Raw genomic sequence first — 22,670 nt, 5'->3', positions numbered from 1 at the left:
AAGAAGTCAGTGTCTGAAAAATCATCAACATGAAGCAAAGAGGTTTCTTGTGGCTGTTGTCCTAATTCACCTCTTGGTGAAATGGCTTAATATAGTTTTAATTGGCTAGAATAGATGTGTACTGTTAAGGCTTTTTTTTTTTTAAAAGACATGAGTTATTCTCTCCTTAATTCCTATCAACAATATTTTTTGTATTTTGAAAAGAACTTTTTTAGTAATGCAAGTTATGGGGGCTTGAAATAATATATGTGTGTGTAAGTTGCCTAAACTTTATAGAACTAGAAAATATTAATTTGTATTCTGTCAGCCAAAGTGTAACTTTCTTATTTTGCGGAAAAATGCATTATTCTTATAAGTACCATTTGGAAGAATTATGATAAATAACCCTTCTGTTTGTTGTTGACTTTTTTCTTGGTGTGCTTTTATTGTAAGCCACCCCAGGCAGCTGGAGGGGTGGGATAGAAATATTTTACATAAATAAATAAAATTAATAGAGCTAGAACAAAGGATAGTAGAAATGTGAATATGGGAGGACTCAATATAGATAGCACTGAGAATCGAATTAAAATTTACAATTGTTTCATTGTGTAGAACTTTCCGTGCATTATGACTAAATGCCAACTGATTGGATTCTATTCTAGCAGTGTGTTGGCCTTTATAAACAACTCAGAGCTTGTGCAGTGTACCAGGAGAGGGGTGGGGAGAGCTTTTGAGAAGGATTGGTCTTTGCAGTGCTGGATTGCAGAGCAACATTGAAAGCAAAGACTGTCTCATGCTTTGTGTTTATACAGACTATAGTGTTGATTCTGGTTGAAATTGTTTTGTGGTCATGCAGCACTGGAGTTGCAGCTGCTGTGGTTCCAGGGTGGGGGGGACAGGAGTTTCTGTTATCAAATGCTGATCTTCCAGCTAGCAGAGGTTAGGGAATGGCAGCATACAGGGCTGGGATGATGATACTATCCTGGTACATTTATACTGAGGTATTAAATGGATATCTATGACACATGTAGAGGGGGCATTCAGATGAACAGTTCCCTCCTATGCAGTTAAGGGGACATACTGGGAGTGTGCTGGGGCATCCTCTGTCAGCGTCATGATGGGAGTCCTCTTGGTGCAACCCTTTCCCTAATTATTTGTGTCAGGAAGGTATATCTGCTCTTACTCAACTAAGTTCCAGTGGTTGTTAGCATTGCCTCCTGTAAGGAAGTGTTTCCACAGCCATATCATCTGGGTATAGGACTATCAAAATCAAAGCTCACGCCCACACCCCAGCGTCTGAATCTGGACAGCAAGCAGCCCCTCCCACTTATTCCTTCTTCCTCTCTCCACCCACTCACCCTAACTGGTGGGTCTACTCCTGACCCTCTCCTCATCCCAGCAAACCTCATACTTCCTCCCTTTTCTTCCTATGCAGACAAGCCTTCTCTTCCTCCTCCTATCTGATAGTAGTAGTGGTCCAAGCTGCTGCCACTCTCCTCTTCACCCTTGCCCTTCCCTTCTCCTTCTGCTCTGACTTCTGAAAAGCCAGGGACTGGGGCGGAGAGGTGGGGGAAGTGGGTGAAGGAGAGTAGAGTGCTGATCTAGAGTGTCTGTGCTTGGAATCAGCATGCTACCCTCCTTCTCCACACACTTCCTTCTACAATCCTTCCAAGCTAGTCAGAACAATGGTTAGTGCACCATTGCTGGTTAAAGTTGGCGGGACCAGTAAGCTGACGGTGGTCAGTGGGCAATCCACCACATCTGCCAATTCATCCCTTGAAGAGCTTCCTCACCCGGCCACATTAGCAGGCCAGCCATCGATGTGAGGCCTGTAAAGTATATCTAATCCCATGTGTTTTATGCTGAACATTATAAATGATATGCTTGCAAAATATTCCAATAGCCACACACAATTTGTTTTTCCTTGAGCCAAATAATGTGATCAAATATTGGCTTGTTCGCTGTAAACAGAGGCCAGAAATGATTATTAAAATTGGTTTAACAGAAAAATTTCCACAGTAATCAGAGCCCATCCTTGGATATAGAGGTTATGTACCCAGCATGCCTCAGGCACAGACAGGATATTAATGCAGTAGATTTCCATTCATCTGTAGGCCCAAAAGCCCCAGTTCCTTTACTGTCTTGCTTCAGGCACAGCACAGAGAGAGAGCTCATCTATTCACTAGTGTTAAAGCTAGTCCTTCTGTCCTCCCTTCTCCTACTCCCTCCACTTTCCTTTCCTGTGTGCGAGGGTTCTCAAACAAATTCTGAACAACTGTTTTTAAGTTTTCAATTTGATCTAATTGGCGGTTTGTTTGCTTTCACTTTTGTTTTCACTGTCTCCCTCATGTACCAAGCTCAAGTGGCTGAAGCCCTATTGAGCTCTCTGTCAGAGGGTCCCCCATCAGAGGCACCGATTCCTCTCCTTATCACAACCCATAGCCAAACTGAAGCGGTCACCCTCCACCTCTCTGACTGAAAAGGGTGAGATAGCTCCTACCTCTTCTACCCCGATGGATAACGTGGAGCCAGCCAAGAACCACAAGAAGGACAAAAAGAAAATGAAACACTCGCTGCCAGCCACTCTGCAGCTGCCTTCTAACCCACAAAGAAAGAAAAACAAACTCCCAATTGCTCGGCTGAGCGGATGTCTCTTATTGCAAGCGGTCTGCCAGTGGCAGTCACGTCACATCCCGTCACTGCACCTACTTGCCCACAAGAGCACGAAGACTAAAGCGGCTGGGATGGGCGGCATTCTACTGCCCGCAATTTTACCATCTGGCGCCATCTTGGGGGAGGGGGAACTGATTTTCCTCAAGATAGAGGGGAGGGAACCCTCTTCCCTTCCCACAGCCCAGCCATCAATCAATGCCAAAGGCACCTAGTGAGGGACAGCAACTTAGAAGCAATCCAGCAGTCCTGGTAACCGTGAGTAGTACTGGCATGGAACTTACCGCCCAAACCAACCTTCCCATCTCAAAAGATACCTCCTCTTGGTTAAAAGAAGGAGTTTCACTCCCTCCGCCCTTTCATTCCAACCCCTGCTAACTTGGCAAAGAGTCACCTTTTAACATGGTGATTCTCTTTATTTAGCAGGGGGAGAGTAACTGGCCCTATCCACCCCCAGCACGATACCTCCAGTGACTGTTGCTGGTGTCTATCTCACGTTTCTTTTTAGATTGTGAGCCCTTTGGGGACAGGGATCCATCTTACTTATTTATGATTTCTCTGTGGCTCGCCCTGAGCCATTTTTGGAAGGGTGGTATAGAAATCGAATAAATAGTAATAATTCCTTCTGCTCCTCCTGCTGTACCTCCTGCTGTCTCACCCCGGCACCTCAGGGCCCCTTCCAAGCCCCCTTTTTTTCCTTCCCCCATGGGGGAAAGGGGGACACATTATTCCTAGATTGTCCTACCATGGCAAAAGGAGAGCAGAGCCTTCTTCATTCTCCTCTTTGGAGGAGATTCTTCCAAAAAGATACCCACCAAAAAGCAACTCTCTTCCCCACCCCTCCCCCAATCCACACCCTGTTCCTTAGAACCCAACTCTGGTGGCTCTTTTACCCACTTGACCTCCCTTGTCTAATGACGCTTCCTCTGAGTCAGAGGAGGGGGAAATTTCTGATGAAGAAACTGATACTCAGCCCTCTAGATCCAATAGACTGTTTCAAGCCGCTGACTTTGAAATTTTAATGGCAAAGGCTAGGAGAACCATTTAAGGCAGTAGCCACACTGGAAAAGCCTGTACCAACCAAGGACTAGATGAGGTGGTGTTCCTATCCACCTCTACTTCCCCTCCCTCAGTACTCTCCCTTCCCCTCTTTCATTCCACCATACTCGCTGAATAGGCCTCTCCCTTTCCCCAAAGACCGGCCATCCCTTTCCCCGGCAAGCTATACTCACTACCACAAGAGAAAAGGCAGCCCCGACAGTATTTTGTGACAGGGTAGTTGCACAACTGCTTATAACAGCACCCGGCCAGTTTGTGCCGCACTAGTTCCATTGGAAACAATGGAGGAAGTAGTGCTGTGCAACTTTCCAGATGCTTTTTGGGTATATTTGTATATTTGTAAATTGTACAAGGAAAGGAGGCATCCCTAATCCTAATGGTAAAGGCATTGGGTGGGGTGGGGGTAAGCAAAAGAAAGCGGCCTCCATTGGCCTCCGTACCTTTAGAAGAGGATGTGGGGGAGAAGCGACGAAGAAGCATTGGGGGCTCCCCACCGGACTCAAACGACAGCCCGGGCCAGCTGCAGCCCAGTTTGCCACAGTGCATGCACGGAGGTCACGGAAATGGTCTCCGTGTGTTCAGAGGCCTGAACTGGGCCGCTGCTGGCCCAGGCTGTCATTTGGGAGGCCAGTGGGGGCCTTGGAGGAACCCCTGCCCCCGCTTCTTCACTGTTTCTCCGCCACAGTCTCATCTGAAGTTACAGAGACCACTTTCTTTCGCTATTCCCCCCCACCTGCCGCTTTTACCATTAGGATTAGGGATGCCCCCTTTACTTGTAAACGGGAATCTTCAAGGATTGCCCTTTACAAGTATTCCTGAGCTGGTCTGCGAACTGGCTTGGCTGAGCCTGGCTGGGTCGGTTCGAATTTGGTCTGGATTCAAACCAAACCGGCTGAACAGCCAGCTCGCACAACCCTTCCTAACATGTAGTGCTGTTGGGGCTGCCTTTCCTGTTGCTCAGCAGCCCCAGGGGGTGCGAAACTCTGGCATTCTGCTGTGTGGAACTCTGTCCCTGAACGACATTTCCTGTCTTTTAACCACCACCACCTCCAACTTTCTCTTCTGCTGGTACATCAGATGGTGGTCTGGTACTACTACTGACAAATATAGTGTCCAGATGCATGAGAGGTGATGAGCAAATTAAAAAGGCATCTATAGAGAAGTTCTTAGCCTGTTCTGTGATGTGCTTTGCTCCAGATATAATATAATTGCAAGAGGTCTTTGAAAGCAGGTTATAGATGGGGTAGGAGCAGTGTGATGTGGTTTTGTTTTTTAAAGAGTGGGTAACTCTGACATTTATTTTATTGGGTTAGAATTGCAGATTTTGCTGTGCGTTGCTGTTGTTCTTCTTTGAAATCTCCAAAAAGCAGCTATTTCCTGCTGGGGGAGATAAGTAATAGCCTGAATGCATCGTCACTGGGGCATATAATTTTCGCCCCCCCACCCCTCAGTAGTTGGAAGAAATATTGTATATGTGAGATTTACTAGGCAGCACATTTAGCAACTCCAGGAGTCTAAAAAACAAAACAAAAACCTACTGTCAAAGTGGTATACTTGTATTTGTATTTTATTAAATTTCATTTTTATTTTTTTAATAGCACTAAATGCAGCTTGGTGGTGGTGGGCTTGTTGCTTTTCAATATTTCGGAAAAGTTCCTATTTTAGTCTACATTGTCAGTTGACAGTGTAATTTGTTAGCACCACCGGAAGCTCACAAAGTTTTTATGCAGAGTGGTTTATTCTTAATTCAGATCTCTTCACCCTTCCCAACAATAGCACAAGAGTGGATGTTGAGACTTTCCCCCTGGAAAAAAAAACTAGTGCCCTCACAATTTTCCTGTAATGGTTCCAGGCCGCTTGGCTACCTTGGGAGTTGGTCCCAGGAGTGGAAGTGTCGGTGATTCCAAGTATCTGGGTAATGGAGCTAGGGACTATCTTTCAACTGGGGTTTGGAGGTTCTGTGCTGCCACCCCAGATACTTTCTGTGTTTGCAGGTTGTTGGAGCCTGGGTACTTGGGAAGAGCGACTTGTTGTGCTGTAGCCACAGTTCCACCCAAGCCATGCTACAATTAAAAGGATTTGCACAGAACAGTGGCAGTTACGACTTATTCCACAGTGAGTTTTAATCTCTCATCACTGCAGAAGCAAAGCAGGAGTGACACTTTCATCTGTCCTGTCCATCTAAAGCTTCTATTGTGGGCATTGATAGTACTGGACAATTGAAGTTAGTACATGAATAGCTTTACACAACTATATAAAATGAATCAATTGCAAATTTGGTTAGTGGTATTCTCAACACTGCTGTATTTAGCCACAAAATTGCTAAGAACTCTCAATAGAGCTAAGAACAGCCCTGCTGGATCAGGCCCAAGGCCTATCTAGTCCAGCATCCTATTTCCCACAGTGGCCCACCAGATTCCTCTGGGAAGCCCACAGGCAAGAGGTGAGGGCATGCCTTCTCTCCTGCTGTTGCTCCCTTGAAACTAGTATTTAGAGGCATCTTGCCTCTGTGGCCTATAGCCATCGTTCTAGAAACCATTGATAGACAAATTCGTGGAGGACAGGTCTAAACCCCTTCTAAAGCCATGCAAGCTAGTGGACATCACCACATCCTGTGGCAGAGAATTCCTTAGATCAATTATTATGTGTTGTGTGAAAATGTGCTTCCTTTTCTTGGTCCTAATATCTGGGTATGTTTCAAGGGATGACCCCTTGTTCAAGTGAGAGAGGGAGAAAAATTCCTTTCTGTCCTCTCACTCTACTCCAGGCATAACTGTACACACCTCGACCATATCTAGTGTTCTGTCTAGTTTTTATGATCAGTGAGTGGAAAGAGTTTGGTCCTGAGCAGCAGCATCAGCTCAGCGTGCGCACACAACTCACTCACATGCAGGGTTATTGACTATTGTGCTGTGCAAAATTTTTAAACCCTTTTTCCCGGGGGGGGTGGAGCCACCCCGCCTCCAGCTCTGGTCTCTCTGGGAAGGGAGCCAATGGGGGGGGGCACCACTGCCTCCTGTCCTCCTCTGCAGCCGCTGGGGGAGCTGACTCCACCCCCCCATCCTCCTTCCCCCGCCCCCCAGCTCCGGTCTCTCTGGATTGCAGGGGAGGGAGGAGCCGCTGGCGAGGAGCTGCCACCATCTCCCATCCTCCTCTGGCTGCTCGGTCCTGCAGCCAGAACTGGAGGAGGAGGAGGGCCGGCCAGCCGGCGTGTGAGAGGAAGGAAGAGGTGGCCAAGGCGCAGTGGTGACCTGGCTGGGGAGAGGGGGAAAGTGCAGCAATGCTTCCCAGCCACCGGGGGGGGGGTGGTTCGAGGGTGTTGGGTGGTAGGGGCGGGCGCCGCAGAGATTGCACGCCTGCCAGAAACTGCTGTGTGGGGGCCTGGGAGTTGGTGCGCACCTTAGAGGGAACAGTGAGCATGTCTCCCCGTAGTTGCTTCTTCCCCAAACTAAAAAGCCCCAGATGCTGTAGCCTTGTCTCATAAGGAAGGCGCTTCTGCCTTTCATGAACTTGCCTGTTATCCATTGCCTTAATATGGTAAGCAGCGTGCACATGGGAACAGAAGTCCTCTTGCACTTCAGTTCTGAGTTAATTCCCTCTGTGTGTGTATAAAAGATTCCTCCTCATTAACCGCACCCTACTGCAATTGCCAGTTTCCCTCTGTTTTGTGCAGTGGATTGTCGGATAGCTGCTTAATACCACCCTCTAGTGGAGAATTGGTTTATAGATCGTCGGTTTCGCACTGGGCAGCTCAGGAATAATGCTGCTGCTGAAGGAAGGACGCGTAAGCAGCTGCAACAAATCAATTTAATTTACACTAGCCATTGACTTGGCATTGCTCCAGATTTCACAGTAGCTTGCAGATATGACCTGCAGTGAGTGATTCAGCATCAAATTAAAGGATTTATCTCTCTCTCTCACTGTGTCATAAATTAACAGTTCACTTCCTTGGCCTCTTGGTCCATTTCTGTAAATGCACAAGCTGCTTAAATTAAGGAGGCATTCAGATCCCATTACAAGAATGAGTAAGTAATGAATCTGAAACTTGAGGGCAGAAGGAAAATGAGCATCACCCAGTCCTCTGAAAATGCAGTTGTGACCTAGAAGAATAGTAAGCAGCACTGTGGGGAGAGAGAAATTGAAAATTTGGGTCAGGGGGCATAATGGAATATCCAATATTGTCTAGCTGGAGAGGGAGGCCAAGACGTAATTTGGAGGTGAATGAGTTCAAATTTACCACCCTCTGCTCAATAAACTTGGTTTATCTTGTTGACTTAAATTGGGAAATGTTGGCTCCTGTATAATTCAAGACAATCTGCAAACTCTGCATATGCCTGCATGCAATATTGAGCTGAATTCTGGTCTCCACCCCTGCATCTGATTCTACTGCTGCCTTTACCTTGATCTTGTCTTGAAGGATTCCAAAGTCTTAGTGGTATTGCTGCAACACTGTTAACACATGAATTTTTAAGCAAAGACATGCCAGCGTGGTATAGTGGTTAGAGTGCTGGACTAGGACCGGGGAGACCCGAGTTCAAATCCCCATTCAGCCATGATACTAGCTGGGTGACTCTGGGCCAGTCACCTCTCTCTCAGCCTAGTCTACTTCACAGGGTTGTTGTGAAAGAGAAACTCAAGTATGTAGTACACTGCTCTGGGCTCCTTGGAGGAAGAGCGGGATATAAATGTAGTAGTAGTAGTAGTAGTAATAACGTGTAAATACATTACATGTGAAGAAATAAATATAGAGATTTAAATATTTTAAAACTGCTTTCTTTTTAGGTGAGAATTAAGGTGCTTGAAATTTTCACTAGTGCTTCAAAAAGCATGAACATTGCAAGTTAAGGTTGCCATCTTAATTTTTGTACCATACATAATTTGTACAGTCTCGTATATTATGCTGACTTTATAAACCGGGCTTCATGCACCCACCCTTTGCATTTGTCTTTCACCCTGAAATTAGACTGGGGAGGGAGGAATCCAAAAATTCAACAAGTACAGTTTTCCCAGTCTCTCTCTACAGATGCATCTGATGAATTTCTGCCTGGTACATCTCTACAAGGCACAGACGTTCCCTAAAATGCCACTTTTGATAGTAAATCTCCAGGCAGAAATTCTACAGTTGCAACTGTTTCTCCTTCTTCCAGCAAACCTTTCCTCTTCCCTCCTCTGCCCCACTTCAGACTGAAGGCAATGGAAGGATTTTCTTGGACTTCCCTCTGGAGGACAGACTGGGGAGGATCACCACGTTGGAACTGGCCTTTTGTTTCACCTTAACTCCCCATTCTCTCCCCCCCCCGCCGCATCTTTTCCCTCCCCAGACAGCCTTTGCGCGCTGCGCTGGCTGTGGGGAGGTGGGAAAAGAAGAGAGAGAGAGAGGGAAAGAGAGGGGGAGCAACAGGGGAGTGAGAGAAAAAGAGACATACCATTGCATGTGTTTGCACCAACAGATGTGGGTAAATTGGAAAGGTTTTTTTTAATTATCTAAGAATAGTTCAGTAAAGTTATCCCAGATTTCTGACCATTTATCCAGTTTATTTACTTCTATGAAGGCCCATTGTTCATGTGCCGCTAACTTGAGCAGGTCATGCACCCATTCCTCATTCCTAGGAGGAGTGGGAGATTTCCATTGCTGCAGTATTAACCTTTTGGCTACCAGTAAGTTTCACCATAGCCATTGTTTAGGACCTGATTCTAGCGCCCACTCAGTTGGGATATACTCCAGTTCTCTGTTCAGATCCTTCAGTGCAATTTATACACGTAATAACCTCCCTCCAGAATCTTCTCACTATGGGACTGTCCCAGAACATATGCGTTAAAAGTTGGCATGTGGATTGTTGCATCTCCAGCAATTACAATTTGAGGCCATTTTTAATCGCTTAAGGTGCAGAGGGGTCCAATATGCTCTAAAAATAATCTTCCGTTGGATAAGGCAATAAATAAAACCTAGAATATCTTGCCATTGCACTGGTGATAGTTTATGTGTAAGTTCCAGGTTCCATTTGTCCCTAAGTATATCCAAGCCAGGGTCCATGTCTCCATGCATGAAGGCATACAGATATTTATTTAGTTTTGAAAGAGGGGGCACCTTAATGGCATGCACTAATATATCTGGAGTTGCTGGGGCCGCCAGGGCATTGGGTCCGAATTGAGCAGATAGACTATGTTTCAACTGCATGTACTGGCAGGCCCTGGGTGGGGTAAGTGGAACTCCTCTTGCAGGGAAGCGAAGGGTTTGTAGTTATCCTCCTCATTTATCAACTGTGATAGCCATTGATAAATAGCTGATTCCTTTTTCCACTCAAAGCTTCCATAAAATTGGCTGTTTACCTATCGGTATATGCGGGTTTCCCCACAGTGTCATTTCCATGTGGGCATAGGGGTCGAAGTTTAGTTGTCTTGCCAGTTCCTTCCAGGCATGTCGGGCTGCTTGTATTGTAGGAGAGTGGTAATGGGGGTGTTTAAGATACCTGGAGCCCAGTGCTTCCCAGCCTTCTAAGGGTTTCAGTTCTGATAGTTCCACTTGTGCCCATTCTGGCTTTTCCCCTTCTGTGCTGGATCGCCAATGTTCAGTTTGCGCAAATAAAAACGTTTTATGATATCTCTGTGATACTTAACAACTTGCCCAGCAGTTTAAGGTTTTCAAGTAACTTCACACATATTGTCTTGTTGAACATTTTATTTTATGTTTAATTAATTTTTGTCCTTTTCATGAAAATTCATAGCAGCTTACAACTAAAACTTTTTTTAAAAAAATACCTGCACAACCTTTGCAAGAGATTGTTGAAATGTAAATAACTGAAGTGGGCCAGTCCCACTTATCCATTATAGCAGGGATTCCACATAGGGGTTACTAATACCCTTAGGGGTACTTAAAGGGCTCCCAGGGGGGATTTGGAGCCCTCCTGCTTCTCCATGCCACAGCTGTGCTCCTTGTTTCCAATGCATCCTCAACTGTGTGTCCACTGTAGAAGAGGAGGGAGGATGGTGAAGACTGCTCCTGATTGACTGGCTGCATGCTGAAGCTCTGCATATCCCTTTCCTCAGCCTGACAGGCTTCAGAAAATTAGCACCGACGAGTAGTCCCACTGAAACTTATCCCATAAATTTCAATGGAAGTGATCTTGAGTAACTTAGCCTGATTGTAAGCCAGTGGCTGGAGCAGCCAGTCTCATAATTGGAACATTTAAGTGTGTGGTGCGCACACGCGAACACACAATCTCTATGGGGTACCCAAAGTGAAACAACACTTTCAACAACAGAAGGGGTACGCTTGTTTAAAAAGATTGGGAACCGCTGTACTATATCATGGACTGATTTTTATTAAACATTCATGGAACATTGGTGTTACAAGAGTTTAGCCATTAAACGGTACCTCCGTGTTCAAAGATAGTCCACCTTTCCATACCAGATTCTGGGGAGAAACAATCTAGACATGGTTACAATAACCGTGCAATGTACTCCATTTTTATTATCATAACCTTGCAACTAGGGGTCTAACTTTAAAGTAAAAAATTTCTTTTCTTGCACTCTGGGTACAAATATAATAATAATCATCTTTAATGGTTAGCCACTCCATAACAAATTGTTCTCTGGGAGGCTCCCATAGTAACAGAATAAGCAATCCTAACCAGGATGCCTCTGAGTACCAGTTGCAGGGGAGTAACAGCAGGAGAGAGGGCATGCCCTCAGCTCCTGCTGTAGGCTTCCGGTGGCATCTGGTGGGCCATTGAGTGAAACAGGATGCTGGACGAGATAGGCTTTGGGCCTGACCCAGCAGGGCTCTTCTTATTTTATTATGTTCTTAACCAGCCTAGACTGTGGGGCATGAAGGATCTGGAACTGCAGCCGGTGAGAGAAGTAAACCCAAACCTTGCTTTATGAAACCTTGCACACAGGTTCAATATCATGACTCATTCTGGCTCCAGTGTTTATGTAGCAGATATATGGCATGCTATTAGTGTGTGACCAAACTAGACCACCTCTTCTTCCTCTTCCTGCTCCTGTCAGCCATCCTGAGTTGCTTGCATCCATCTTGTATGAAGAATGAGTGCTGTTTAGCAGCTCCTTGATGATTGCTTATTATGTTACTGTGAGCCAGCAAATATATTACCTCACCCAGCTATCTTGAGCATTTAATTGCTCGTGCAGTTGTTGTTTTGTGTGAGCAGCAGTGTAATATGAGAGGAGGAAACCTGCTGAAAATCATAGACCAGTTTCTGTGAGTGAGGAGTGTTCGGAAGCTAGAAATCCCCTTCACATAATTTGCTGCCTTTTGAGAGTTTCTGCCAGTGATGCATGAGTAAGCCACTCGCACGAGCAATTGAACACACAAGACTACCTGTGTGGATAACTTTACAAGTCGGCTCTCTGTCTTGATCCTCCTCTGTGACTTTCTGTATCCTTGTACATGAACAAAGAAGTTCAGATAGCTCTTCTCCATGCAGACCCTGAGAGAGTGAGGCAGAAGGTGGCATTCTTATATCAGTTACTCCTTTGAAAGCCAGGAAGTGATGCATTTGAACTACAGATTTGTTCCTTTGTTGGGGGAGTGGGCACCAGTGTTCTCTCTAATTTTTTTCAACTGTTTGCAGAATGAGTTTTCTTCTGGGCGGCAGTATCAAGGCAGTGTGTGTGCATGTATATTCAGAGTGGGACCTTCCTGGTTAAACCTGAGCGAGATCCAGAATCAACTGAGCGGATATATATTTAAAAAGTGTGAGCGTGTGCACATGTGCATGCCTTAGAGGGAACACTGGGGCACAGCGGACTATTGGGAAGATTCCAGAAGGGAAAACTTAATTGCCTTTCGACCAGTGAAAGAGAGGTGCTTGCCATCAGCCTTTCACCAGAAGGAGAGGTAAAATGGCTGTCACGGATGAACAGAGGGGAATGGGTGGTAAGTGTCTTATGGAATTGACTAGCAGTACCCTGGCCCACGTACACACACTCATTTTTCCTTCCTCCCCACCATGAAATCTTGGTAGCTGTTCCCGTGGATCTCTACCAAAAACAGCATTGGGGTAGATGCCCATCAGGTGAGCTTTGTGCCCAGATGTGACTACTTTGGTAACCGTAAATTCCCCATATCACCCATGTTCCTTGGGGTGCAGGACAGGCTTTTGGGAGAGAAAAAGAGTTTGTATGTTGATGCTTACCTGGTGATGAAGGATTAAAAGATATTTAACTAGGAATTTAAATTTTCTATGCTGATTTATTTTCTATATAAGAAAGTAACATTTGTTTCGGAAGTAGGCGTGTTCTCTTTTAATGTGCACGTGAGGGGTGTGTGGATTTACAAAAATATATATATGTTACTGTGTAAAATGATGGCAGGATTGGCCGAGTATGTAGGCCACTATTGTATTAGAATTACATAACAATGTTTGAGTGGTGGAAACTAATGAAAAGACTGGGATGTTCAGAGTCCCTTAACAGATTATAGCCTGCCACAATGAAGACAGCTCAGGCTCTGCAGCGAATGTGGTTGCATGCTGTGAAAAAGTTGAGGATTTTAAAATGGCACGTGAGTTCATTTTTAAAAATGCATTGATGTTTAGTCTTTCCCATGCCCTCATCTACATCCAGATTTTGTGTATAATAATGGATAAGGTCCAGTTCTTGTACAGCTAATGTGACTATAAAACACTCATTTAATTTAAAATAGTTTCAAGTCAAAGTACTCCTTGATTTTTTGCTCAGCAGATGTTTATGGCAAACCTGTTACCACATTGTTCAAGCATCATTAGTATGTGAATCCTCAAGTTAGTATTCTAATTAGAAATAATTAGCATAAAAGTCTGTGCAAAATTCTGCTTGGTTGCTTAGTAAAACAGTGATACTCTAATATAGGCTTGGTAAAATTTGCTAAAGAAGCTGCTAGTAATCTCATTACCACCTTTTTAGTTGTGTGGCAATGCAGTAAGTCATGTATTCATATTACAGATTAGTATATTTTTTGCATTTCACCACAATGATATATTAAGAACTTCTGAGGAATCTCTCATACTTGGCTAACTCATTCCTTGATGCATTTGCAGCAGCAATATATCATCCGCCTTAGGTTTACTGGCTCCTAATATAGTTGGAATTCTGTGCTTGTTGTGGCAGAGGATTTAATCTCCTTTCTGGTACAGTCGGAAGTCTTCAGATGGTGACTTATAACATCTGTGGTCTTACCCAGCCCCCATGCTCATTCTGCTCCTTTCTATTAATCTGTCAGCATTGGTTAGTATCTCTGCAACAGTAAACAGCTGTAAATTTTATAATGTTAAAGAGATTATGAGTTAGAGATTTAGGGCAGCACAGATGGCTTTTGTGCCTAGTGAACTCCCAAGGTGAACTTCCAGTACTTTGTCAGTACTGCACACTCTACCCTGTAGGACATGACCTCAACCGTGGCGTCCTTTTTAGCTTGATGATTCTGGTATGCACAAGCCATAAAAGCAGAAATTCATCCCCCCCCCTTTCCTAGCAGAGTGGTATATAGTGTTCCAAGGAATACGCCTCTCTGCTTTCTTTTGAGGCACAAATTGTTACACTGATACACACTTCGCTAACTGGAAAATTACTTGTAGTTCTATTCTGAAAGAAAAATCTGTTTAAGGACTTTCTTAATTCAGCTGCATTTTTAAAAGTTAACAGCATGCAAATACAAACCCATTTGTTGTGTGTGTTTGGCATTTTTGTTTCCTGTGAAGTAAAACATGGACTATATCTACATAGAGAGAGGGGAAGGCCAATTAGTAAGTGGAATAATTTGGTAGTAAGAACGATTTAATTGGCCACATGATTTATTTTACTCAGTCTTCTGCACTACCACTTTAGTTGCACTGCTGTCATTGTTGTTGTTCTTATGATTCTAAGTGAAGTGGGTTTTTTTAAAAAAAAACAACCCTGTTTTGGTTTTGAGCTCCTACTTACTTCTCATAATTGCATGGTCATAGAAAAACAAAAGGAAACAATTTTTATTTTATTTTTTTACCTCAAGGGGTGGTATACAAGGGTATTATTGCATCAGATGGTTTGCTAAGAATCTGAACTGTGTTTCACCAATCTGAAAAGCTAGAGGATCTTGTTGCTTCAAAGAACTGCCTGTGATATACGAATGTTATGAATATTTATATACTCCTTTTCAACATAGTTCCTATGGAGGTTTACATAAATAAAAATAAAAATACATACCCATAATTTAGAATAAGTACTTAGAATTCATTGATTACAGGTGAATGTGAAGAGCCCCAGCTCTGGTAGCAGTTTGCAAGATCATCCAGAATAGCAATGTAACAACTTGCAGAGAATAGAGGGAGGCAAAAATGTCGATTTCTGGAAAATTTTGAATTTGCAAAATGTTTCCCAAGCAAATGTTTTTTCTACTTGCATAAAAGTTGCATAACCCTTTTCTCAGAAAAGTTTACTATGCAAATTTTCCTAATGCCCTAAATAGATTGTGATATAATTTGGCATATTGTTTGACCTATATATTTAGTAAAACACAAACAACCCCCACCATATTAATTTCCTGCACTGTGTATCAGGTTTTTCAAATAGCCACTGAAATATTTGATTTGGAAGGAAAAATCAATAGATACTGAATGTGGTTTAAATGTTATACTAAAACAAATCCAAAGCTTTATGTAGGGAAAAAAACCATTGGAATAAATCAATCAATATGCATCCTATCTCACACACTTCCTAGGGACAATCACCTGAAAAACATTAATTGCAACTTTGAAATTTCCAGGCTTGCCTAGTATTGCATTGGCATTCATTTGTTATGAATGTTATGAAACAATGAATTTTTAGAATTGGGAAATTTTCCAGAGAAAAATAAAGTATGGGTAAATTTTCCAGTTTGGAAAATGTTTACCCCACATCTTTGAAGAGAGGATAATAATATTTTAACGAAACCCTTGATGAACTAAGAAGGCCAGTCTTAAGTAATAGAAATGAAATCAGCCAATTCATTGCTCACTGCTATGACTGCACAGTGTTTGAACATAGATATGTCATGACTCCAAGGAGTGAGTGAGAGAGAGAATAAAATATTGACAAGGTCTCAAGGGAGAGGTATTTTCCGCTCTGACACTCAGCTTTCCAAAGTTCCACTTGTCATGCTTAACATGATGAGTGTGTTGAGAAACCCCAGCCTTTCTCTCCAGCTTGGAGCTGAGAAGGGTTGGGGATCATTTCCTACAGTTACATGGTGCTTAGAAATACAGTGCGACTACTGGGAAAGCTCCCACTCCTCTTTCCAGGTCAAAGCAGGAGAGAAAGGTTAGGGTTGCCATTCTGGTTCAGGGCTGCTCTGAGTGCCTTGGCAGTCTAGGGCTTAAATAACCCCTTTGTCCGCTTCCCAGCTCCAAGCTTGGGGAAGGCTCTGATCCCATGTGGAAGTGCTGCACAATGACTGGGATAAGGGAAGGGACAGGATTTTGTCATTCACAAGTTTTGGGTTGGCTACAAAGCCCAGCCAAAATTTGTGGACTCTTTTTTTATTACCAAAGACCCATATGGACTGAAATACTAGGTACTGAATAGGAGATATTGTATGTGCTAAGCATGTTTGTTCCCTTGTATTGTGGCCTGCCCTAGTGGCTTGTATTGCAGCACATGTTTAAGGATCTGGGTGTGAGGTAAATGTAAAGCATGGTTTGCTTTCTGTATGAATGAATCAAATCCATACAACTCATACATGTTTTCCTACTAAATGTTTACTCTTCAAAAATGTTAATTATTTTTATTTAGATATCTGTTCATCAATATCTATTAAAACAACAACTATGTGATAGTTAAACAACACTCCTGCTGTTTGGTACATATGTTTTTTCAAAGGATCTGTTTTTTTAATTTGGTGAAACCTAGTGTCTGTTGTGATGTTCTATTGATGATTGCTTTTCACTATATAACAGGCCCCAGGCATGGAAGAGTTGGTATGGGAACAGTACACAGTGACCTTACAAAAGGTGAGAGGCTGTTTCTGTTGTTGGTTTTGTGTTTTTTCCATGCACCATTTGATATTTTATTGGTAAATCTATGATATTTGGGTGACCCCATTCTTATCTGTATATTATTTCCAAAAGAGCTAGAAGTGTTGTGATCCTAATCACTGGAGTGCCTACAGGCAAGTGAGAGCTACTGGCAGACTTGGGGTGACTCACAGATATATCAATTTCACAAGAATCAAAAGAAAAAAACAACCCCCAAACTGTCCCATGTTAGTCAGTGGGACAGAATGTTCATGACAGTTAAGGCAAACAGGTGGACAAAGCAGACTTTGGAATGTTCTCCAGGTGGGCATCCCACTCCTCAGTCTCCATCGCAGTTTTTAGAAAGCAAGTGCAATACTTTTTACCCAGGACTTTATATGTGCTGTTCTTGTTGCTGTATTTTATGGTCCTATTGTGTATGTTTCTAAAACTTTTAATGAGATTTGTGTATTTATATTCTAATTTAATATTTTTATTGTGTTAAATGTTTTGGAAACTGCCTTGAGATTGTTTTAATGAAAGGTGGTATAAAAAGTTATCAATCAATCGTGCTTATGGAACTCAGTAGCAAGGAAGGCTTTAGCAAAAAGAGCAGGAAATCCCTCAGCTTCTGCTTTGGAGGGGGAAAGCTGTCTAACAGTCTACACAGAAACTCTGTGGCTCCCTCACCAGTCAGGTAACCCTATTCTCTTAGAAGTTAATCTCTTGGTATTATGAAGTGCTGCCCTCTCAGGTTCTGGTGAGCAAGTTCTTAGAGAACTTCCTCACAGTTCCCCTGCTTTATGGGAACACTCTGGAGGTTCCGATTACCACAGCAAGACTTATCAGAGGAAACCTTCTTTTAGCCCTGTCTGTAGCACTTACACAAGGATGAAGAGCCTTGATCTTGACAGGAACTCTTGAAGCTTTAGAGTTGGATGGAAAGGAGATGGGACTGAACACCAGGGCCTCCCTCCCCACAAAAAACCCAGAAAGCAGAAAAAATAAATTGTAGACATGAAGTAAGATCCACATTAGAGAAGGGATTCCTGTCTTTGTTTCTAACTTTTGTTTTGCCATTCTGGCCAGCCTCAGGCCCAGTCAACCAGGGATATAGTGCAACATTTTGCTGCAGGTCCTGTTTGTTTGTTTTCCCCCATCGTAAAACACTTGTGAGCCTCTTAATTAGAATACCTTAAAAATGTTTTAAAATATGCATATACTACTTCTAAAATATATTAGAACCATTTTATTTAGATTTGAGGCAACTAATTTCTGTACACATATAAAAATACTTCATAGTTTGGAGCAAATATCACCATTTTTCAAAGGTCCAAGTCCAAAAAAGGAATTCTTCACCTTATTGAGCTGGTAGAGTCTTTTGACTTTTCTGTATTATTAAGTAAATATTTAGACATCCTTAAAAGACTCCAGAGCTTGGCAAGGTGAAGAGTTCCTAATTATCCAGTGAAACACTCTTCCTGACTGTCCTCCCTAATCCTACTTCCTCCACCTCTGAACTTTGAACCAAGAATTTCCCTCACATTTTCCAGCTCAGTGTTTTTGGTTATCAAGTGAATGAACAGAGGGGAGAGATAAGAGTGACATGTGCTGATGGCATAACAAATTTCTACACCATTCCACCCAGATATCTCAGCCATGTTGCTAAGCAGAAAGACAGGACGGTGTCCTGTGGAGTTTGCCTGAGAAGTCTATTGGAAATGCTAGGCAGTCATCCACCAGCAACTACTGAGTCTTCCTGACAGGAACAAAGTAGAACCATTTTAGTAAATTGGCAAATGCCTTCCAGGTCTCTGCGCAACTTATGCTTTGCGATCAGCAATACCCCACTCAAGACTTAACTCTGTGTAAAGTTTCCCCTATCAATGTTTGCATAATACCCACCAAGGCCACAAATGCACATTTCATGGCAAGTATGTGTGAAGACACCAATGCATTGATTAACATTTCTCCCCTAAAATAGCAATAGCAATAGCACTTACATTTATATACCGCTCTATAGCCTGATTTAGCATATTGCCCCCAACATTCTGGGTACTCATTTTACCGACCTCGGGAGGATGGAAGGCTGAGTCAACCTTGAGCCCCTGGTCAGGATTGAACTTGTAACCTTCTGGTTACAGGGCGGCAGTTTTACCACTGCACCACCAGGGGCTCAGAAGTTAGAGATGAAAGTGGTAACCAGTTGGAAATATTTAAATACTTTGGGTGGGCTGTGTGTGTGTGAGGATGAATATACAGGGACTGAGGGCCAGTTCATACTTTTTGTACCTGTATTTAAGAAGTAAAGAACTGGGGGTTAAATAGCACAATGGCCCTGTGGTGCTGTCAGTTATGAATGGTGCACATGCTATTAAAAGGCCTCTTTTGGTTGCCGTTTGTAGCACTCCCAAAATTTTATTTAATAGAATTGAATCATGCCCTTCGACATACAGATGCTCAAAAAGTTTAAAAATCAAAATGCCAAATAATAAAACACAGCAGGAGAGAACAACATAGTATTAAAAATTAAACAAATCCTCAGCCAGTGTAAAGGCCTGGGGAAATGATGTCTTGGCTTGGGGCTGGAATGATATCAGAGTAGTCACCAGGTGAGTCTTTCTGGGGAGAGTATTCCATAGACAGGTGCCACAATAAAAAATGAAAGTCCTCTCCGCTTTTGTCACCTGCCTCACTTCAGAAAGTGAGGGTGCCTGGAGAAGAACCACTGACTATAACTGCTGATATAAGGGAGATAGGTCTGAAATTGTGCAAAAGGTGACAGGTTATGCAACAATTATCTGTAATTATCCATTTCTGTTATAGTATTCTTGTGTCAAACAATGTCATCACTTATACCTGATACCCTCTTGCTTTTGACCCCCTAAATTGCTTTTGAATCTAAAGTCATTGGCTGTATACTCGTGAACACTTGTGTCTTTTGGAAATTGTTTCCCTTCATGCTACAATCCCAGAGTCTGTAGCAAAGTACAGGTTATGCCCTCGTTTCTTGCCTGTGGGCTCCCCAGAGGCATCTCGTGGGACACTGTGTTAAACAGGATGCTAGACTAGATAGGCCATAAAAATATGATCCAGCAGGGCTGTTCTTATGTTGGTTATATATTTTTAAAAACTAAGAGTTCTTTCTTGACTCAACTACACAAATAACCCTGTCTCGGTATGCTTTCCCATTTTGTTTCGGCGGTTCTGAAATTAATGCTGTGCTTTTCTGGAATCAATTTTAATTTAAGGACTCAAAGCGAGGATTTGGGATTGCGGTTTCTGGTGGCAGAGATAACCCTCACTTTGAAAATGGTGAAACATCCATAGTCGTCTCAGATGTCCTTGCAGGTGGCCCTGCGGATGGATTGCTTCAGTAAGTATGCTTACTTATATTGGTAATTCCTGGCACAGTTTGTCTTGATGGTTTAATTTTCCAAGGCTTAAATATACTTGAACATGAATGCACAGATTTAACCAGAATAGTGTAGTTTGATTCTGCCATCTTTATCTGTAAATGTGGATACAGTTTGGCTATCTTTACTTCTGGCAACTTGCTCATAGCGATCAGAGCATTGGCCTTGGCCTGAAATCCATGCTTGGCAGTGAAGTGCATCTGAAAGGGAACATCTCATGCTCCTGATCTACATCCGTAGGGGGAGGCTGCAGGAGAATCCTGTGTATCACGTTATGCAGGTAGCAGGGCTAGCCCAGGCTCTATCTGTCACTCAAGCTTAGGTCAGAGCACATTGGCTTGCAGCAGCTGGATATACATGAAGTTAAACTGGCACCATAACTGAGGATGAGCCACTGAAACAATCTTTCCATCCTCTGTTGGGTTAACTTATGTTTTGATTGGTTTCTCATGACTGGAATGTCATATGTGTCATGACTGTTAAATTATTAAAACTAGATAAACTTATGAATATGTATAAGATTATTGTTGTAACAAATTATTTTCCCCTGCTTTGGCTTTAATAGTAAACAAAGATAAAGCAAAACTGTTTTAGCTATATTGCTGATGTAATGATGTGTATGATTTAGGTTCCAGGAGGGTGTTTTGAGTAGCACAGACATAAAGACAGTGGACAAATGTCTATTTGTAGTTACCAAGCCATGGAAAAAGTGCTCTTAAGAAATACCAGAATCTGAAGCACCCCCCTCGGCCTGCTGCCTGCTCACCAGGTTGTGCTCGCCCCAAGTGCCAGGGAAACAGACCTACCTAAAGGGGCTGACTGTTCTCACTGGGATCAGAGGTGTGCTGGCACAGAATTGGGGTGAGTGCAGCCTGGTGGGGGGCCACGAAGGTGGGGAAGTGGCAAATGTGATTGTTTCTGGGCATCCATTGCCCAGGTGCATTGCACACCCTCCCGCAATGGTGGATTTGCCACTGACCCAGGCAATCAGCACTCTGGGCTTTTAAGTGCTTTCCTTATTCCTTTACCAAATAAGGAGGGAAAGGCTAGGCGAAAATATATTAGGCACAAGCCTCTCATTCTCCAGAATAGCCTGGCAGTCTGCCTGCATGCTTATGCCAAGGGTGGGGTAAGCAAGGCTCTGTGGTCCTTATGAAGCTCCTTCTGCATGCCAGCACTCTGCCCATGGTAGGGCTATATCAAGCCCAACCCTTTTTTTAACAACAATTTTCTTATTCAAAGATCTCTTAAATGCGTAAATACACCATTAAAAACAGATGTTCAAGGTTGCACACTTTCTGATGTGACACATCAGCTTCAGAGCTGTACAGTAGTAGCTGAAACCTGCTCTTAAATACAATAACTCAACTTCATGACTCAGCAAAACTGACAGCAATTAGCCAATCCTGTTGCACTGCCAGTGTCAAATAACCCTGTTACAAAACCCACAATGTTCCATAATAGAATGGAGAGAGTGAAAATTCCCACTCTCACTCAATAGCCAATGAATTGTATCACTTCCTCTTTTTTTTTTTTTTAACCAAAGTGAAAATCAGATGTCCTTGTTGAATATAACCTCTTCTAATCTACAATAATTCTTTTGTTTGCAGAGAAAATGACAGAGTGGTTATGGTTAATGGTACACCCATGGAAAATGTGCCCCATTCTTTTGCTGTTCAGCAGCTAAGGAAAAGTGGGAAAGTGGCTATCATTGTAAGTTAACTATTACTTGCATTAGAAAGGTGCCTGGGGGCTTGAGCAAAGGTGGGGTGTGTGTGTGTGTGTACACGGGCATGCATGTACATGGCTAACGGTAGCGCAAGGAATTTCTAAGAGCACCTATGAGTTCTAATCTAGCAACAGGATCCAGGGTTTGTAATACTAGACACATGGGGTTTTGTTGTGTGTGTGTTCCTTGAAATTATTGATTCTTATCACATTTAATCCTGAGTCCCCCAGGTAGGTAATGGTGTATGTTCAAGCCAAGAAATAAATATATAGAGAGGGAGAGCAGTATGCCTCACCCCCATAACAACAATAGGGTAGAGATATAGGAAGCTACCATATACTGAGTCAAACCATTGGTCTGTCTAGGTCAATATTGTCTTCACAGACGGGCAGTGACTTCTCCAATGTTGCAGGCAGGAATCTCTCTCAGCCCTATCTTGGAGAAGCCAGGGAGGGAACTTGAAACCTTCTGCTCTTCCCAGAGCGGCTCCATCCCCTGAGGGGAATATCTTACAGGGGCCTTAGCTTAGTAGTAGAGTACATCTTTTACATACAGAAGGTGCCACATATAGTCCCTGCCATGTCCAGCGGTACTTGATATGTCTATTTAAAAGCATTTTTGGTATCATGACTGGGAAAAACCTCTCCCTGAGACCCTGGAGAGCCGTTGTAAGTGAGAGCAGGAAGTACTGAGCTGGATAAACTGAGGAATTGTATTAGACAATTTCATATTGACAGCAAATCTATATCACAAAAGTGTAAGAGAATGTTTAGTGGTCCGTTAATGCTTCCTTGCAGAATCAGAAATGCAAAGTAGGTAATATGATGCCTCAATAAAACATAGAACTGC

The 22,670-nt window shown here is 43.1% G+C and overlaps 1 protein-coding gene across 7 annotated transcripts in view; it reads left to right on the top strand.

The window, feature by feature from the left end:
- The window catches only part of TJP2 (tight junction protein 2), a 99,527-nt gene that overhangs the window by 52,366 nt on the left and 24,491 nt on the right, over nucleotides 1-22,670 (top strand). For 5 of the 7 annotated variants that reach the window (XM_053296787.1, XM_053296788.1, XM_053296783.1 and 2 more), the window contains 3 exons: nucleotides 16,620-16,673; nucleotides 19,928-20,052; nucleotides 21,703-21,805. In XM_053296787.1, coding sequence (XP_053152762.1) covers nucleotides 16,629-16,673; nucleotides 19,928-20,052; nucleotides 21,703-21,805 — 273 coding nt within the window. In that variant the 5' untranslated portion in view covers nucleotides 16,620-16,628. Of the gene's footprint in view, nucleotides 1-13,147; nucleotides 13,235-16,619; nucleotides 16,674-19,927; nucleotides 20,053-21,702; nucleotides 21,806-22,670 lie in introns of those variants that run through there. The other 2 variants (XM_053296789.1, XM_053296784.1) reach the window with 1 other exon arrangement.

This window comes from Hemicordylus capensis, chromosome 2 (genome assembly GCF_027244095.1).
Source record: "Hemicordylus capensis ecotype Gifberg chromosome 2, rHemCap1.1.pri, whole genome shotgun sequence".
In the NCBI taxonomy this organism is placed as follows: domain Eukaryota; kingdom Metazoa; phylum Chordata; class Lepidosauria; order Squamata; family Cordylidae; genus Hemicordylus; species Hemicordylus capensis.
This window is presented reverse-complemented; position numbering and strand designations above follow the sequence as displayed.